This window comes from Archocentrus centrarchus, chromosome 14 (assembly GCF_007364275.1).
Source record: "Archocentrus centrarchus isolate MPI-CPG fArcCen1 chromosome 14, fArcCen1, whole genome shotgun sequence".
NCBI lineage: Eukaryota > Metazoa > Chordata > Actinopteri > Cichliformes > Cichlidae > Archocentrus > Archocentrus centrarchus.
Genome location: NC_044359.1, coordinates 15855562 through 15859583, shown reverse-complemented (window position 1 = coordinate 15859583; position 4022 = coordinate 15855562). Strand labels below are relative to the sequence as shown.

The following is a 4022-nucleotide window of genomic DNA, read 5'->3' as shown; positions in this document are numbered from 1 at the left end:
ACACCATCTGCCATTGCATGCCTTGACCTGGCCAGGCTACAAAACCCATTGCCACAGTTTAGAGGACTGCTAAAGTTGCATCTTGCATTATCAAACAAGAGTCACACAAGTGTTTCGTTTTCTTTCTTTTTTTTTTATATATTAGAATACACTGGTACACACACTTACACACAAATACACACATACTTCCGGTGTCTTTTTTCTCCAGTTGCTTTGTCACAAAGTCATACTTTATTATTATAATTATCCTTCAGCACTGAGTCACTCTTTAAAATAATACTGGTGTGATATATTGGCTGAACAATTGCTGCTTCTCTTTGTTGGTTTAATCTTAAACTGAAGACTGTGGGTGATGACCAAAAAGGGTACTGTGGGTGAAAGATGAAAAGAAACATTTCACACTGGCTGTAATATCTTTGTTGTGATGCCAAGCCTGCCTACTGCTCCATGTCATGACTCATGTCCTCCTATTCAGAGCCACAAGTGCTCTATTTCTACACCACAGTGCCTGTGTTTCAAATTTCACCATAACACTGTGCTTGTATGGAAAAGGCTTTGCATATTTGAAAAAAAAATTGTCGCTACGGGATGCAGGTTCTTTTGATTTATCTGGCTTACACTGCACTACAGTTGTGTTAAAAATCAAAACAACAGAACATATATATGTATTATTTTTCAACATAACTGCACAAGCAAACATTTGATGAGCTCGGAAACAGTGTCTACAGAAAACTCTGCCCCATTGAAAATGGGATCTTTCAATTTTTCATTTAACCAATTTCTTCCACGAAAAATGAGTAGAGTCTACTTCTTACTTTTACTAATTTTACTGATTGATGTACAGTATTCCAAAGATCATAAATATGTGAATGATTCATAAACTTGTGATGTTTTGGTATGTATGCTCTCCAGATAAATTACAAAAAGACCTAGATGCCACGGTGGCATAAAATGATTAGTTTTAACTATTTTGTACTGAAAAAACATCAGCTGCATTGCATGATGCAGAATGTATAATTCAAGCACTGATAAATGGAACAGTTTTGTCCACATTTTGTTAATTTTACATACCTGGGAATAGCTGTCACACAATGCGATCACTCTGCCTTACCAGTATTTAAGAGATAACCTTGATTATTATTATTATTATTATTGCTATTATTATTAAGTGTTGTGCTAAAAAATACTCTGGTAAAGTTGAATGTACTGAATCAACTTCTTTACTCAAATAAAAGTGAAACAGTACAGGCTATGAAATGTACTCAAACTAAAAAGTAAAGGTAGCTCTTTGGAGGACATTTCCTTAGCAAAGCTAACTGAACCTTGTGCTATGTTAATATAATAATAAAATAATATTAGTACATGAGCATACAAACAGTATTGCAATCTAAATTCTAATTCTAATGAATGTTCTCAGCTTGAATCTGTTATGTGAAACACAATCAGTGAAACAGAATTAAAAAAGCTCTATCTTCTTTTGCCTACATTATAGAGGATGACTCTGCCTCTGCTTCTCTGAGGTTTGCTGCTCTCGTTGGATGAACTGAATTCAACAAGGTGTAAGCAGATTGTTTCACAAGCTGTCTTGGCCGATTTCCATTCCCTACGCTGACAACATACTGTTTATACTGTCTTTATACTAGACTGCATACCCCAGATATAAATATTGAATTCAGTGAATAAATCTATCTCTACTACACTTGAATGCATCCCAACACTGACCATGAACACCAGAGCCTCTGTTCACCAGTTCAAACATAGTGCATTTCTTTAATTCACCACAGTATGACAAGCTAGCTAGCTGCTTTGTTGATCCAAAGAAAATTAGGGAAAGACACTTAAGCCGCATTTCCATACGGGACGACTCGGTGCGGGTCGCCTGGACTCACAACTATTCGCCACGGTCGTGTTGTGTTTCCATTGCAATTGAGGACACCACAGTGTGGGTGGAGTCAATATAGCCGCGTGGGTAGTAGTCTAATGTGTATGTGACTAGAACACAAAACAACAATGGGCGAGATAGAGGCAATGGTGTACCTTCTGCTCGGTCTATGGATTTTTGTCAGGCTTAGAGCAAGTGAAGCGAGCCAGAGAAGGTTGCAGGCGGCGAGACACAACACCCGTGAGAAGTACAGGAGAGTCCTGGAGGCCATACAGCAGTATCATACCGAAGACGAAATCATACGAAGAAGAAGACGCAAGATGGTAAGCTAAACGGTTGCTAACATCAGTTTACTCTCGTCATCATGCAGTAGCCCCCCAAGACAATGGTGTAAAGCATGATTGTCATCATTAATATCTGCATTCTGTGTGTGCGTTTCAGATGGCTCTCTTGTTGCGAAACAGCCGCCGCCAGCCGTCAGTCTGGACATTCATGCGAGCCTCCCAGTGGTGGGACGTTATTGTTCCTGCGTTCACAAACGCACAGTGGGTGCAGAACTTCAGGATGTCCCGAGAAGTGTTACACTCCCTCTGCAACAAATTGCGTCCTGCCATGGAGCGACGAGACACTACTTTTCGTGAGTGTGTGCCCGTAAGGAAGAGAGTGGGCAATTGCACTATGGAAGCTTGCTACTGGCTTCCGACTGCAGAAGCATTGGACATCTTTTTGAAGTCAGCAATACAACCGTGTGCAGATGTGTGCAGGTTTTTGTGCAGCAGCAGAGACATTGCTGGTACCCAAACAATTCGCTATCCTGACGAAGAGCGGTTCAGAGAATGGCTGATTACACTAAGTATAGATGGGGGCTCCCACACTGTGTGGGTGCTATTGATGGCTCCCACATACCCATCATCGCCCCACAACGTCCACACTGACTAAACAGTAGATCTACTGGGTGCTGAAACTGTCCACAGCTGTGGAGGTTGGCCACCCGTGGAAATCTAATTCCAGCAAAAAGGAATGATTGTGATATTCAGCTTGTGAAATCTATGGTGTTGACATGCCGCGTGTTGCGACCTTGAAATATCCCTTTTAATCTTATTTGTATTTTCAATTATTTTGTTGGCAGTAACAGATTTAAACAATAAGTAAATGTTTTATGTTTCTATTTTGATTTTGATGCCAAATATTACTGTGATTAATGTTGCTACTATGGGGTCAGAGTTCAGGATGTGATGTCATCAACTATCGCGAGGTTGGTGACCGGCGCAACCTCTGGTGAATGTTTTTGGTTAGTTTTCTCTCGTGCATCTGTGCTCATGTTTGTGCCTGCTTTGTGGAATCATTCAGAGAATCGGGAATAAAAAAAAGTTGCTTGTCTTTTTAAGAGGGCAACACGCGCTCTGCATAATTTGTGTGAAACTTACGGAGAGACTTATGAGACTTCATGGGATGTGCCCATAGCTTCTGCACCACAGCCAGTGGTGGCATTGTACGAAAAGCGCTGATGCAGTGCATCCTAAACAACAGTTAAATGTTATGTCCTTTCCATTGCGGGCCCTCGTGTGGTTTTTGTTGTATCACAATGACATATTTCAATAAAGGTCTGATTTTGTAACACATGGTTATCTGTCTCTGCCTCTGTTAATGTGCACAGGTCAAAACGTTGCACGCACTGGGTTACGGGTCCTACGAACTGTAAATTAATTAAAACACAATATCAAAAAACAGATAAAACACCATGTTGCAAAAACATAAACAGTACCATAGTATAAAAAAAGGACTAAAAAGATTAATGTCAAAGGAAAGCCTGGTCAAAGAACAGTTTTTAAATGTTTTGTAAAGGACTCTGCAGAGTAGCTGAGCTGGAGTGCCAAACTGTTGCAGAGCTTTAGCACCACTGCCTGAAATGCTCTGTCTCTCCCGGTCCTTAGAACTTTGAACTGGCATCAAGATAATATTTGGCAAGTAAAGGAATAAACTCAGCATGTTTAAAATAGGAACACAACCTCCAAGATAAGACGCCCTGAGACTGAGAAGTTAATCAATCACTTTCTATCTGTTCTATGTCTACTGTATTATTTGTTTATTATTTGGTTGATCTACTGTTTATTAGTGTCCTGGGGTTTACCTTTAAACA

General features: G+C 40.1%; 1 protein-coding gene across 1 annotated transcript; it reads left to right on the top strand.

Moving 5' to 3' along the window:
• The first annotated feature begins 2004 nt into the window (after positions 1-2004).
• On the top strand, positions 2005-3482 carry LOC115792131 (uncharacterized). The gene is made up of 2 exons (XM_030746547.1): positions 2005-2205; positions 2324-3482. Exons 1-2 carry the CDS (start codon positions 2011-2013, stop codon positions 2819-2821), a joined length of 693 nt encoding a protein of 230 aa, XP_030602407.1. The 5' UTR covers positions 2005-2010; the 3' UTR covers positions 2822-3482.
• The last annotated feature ends 540 nt before the right edge of the window (positions 3483-4022 follow it).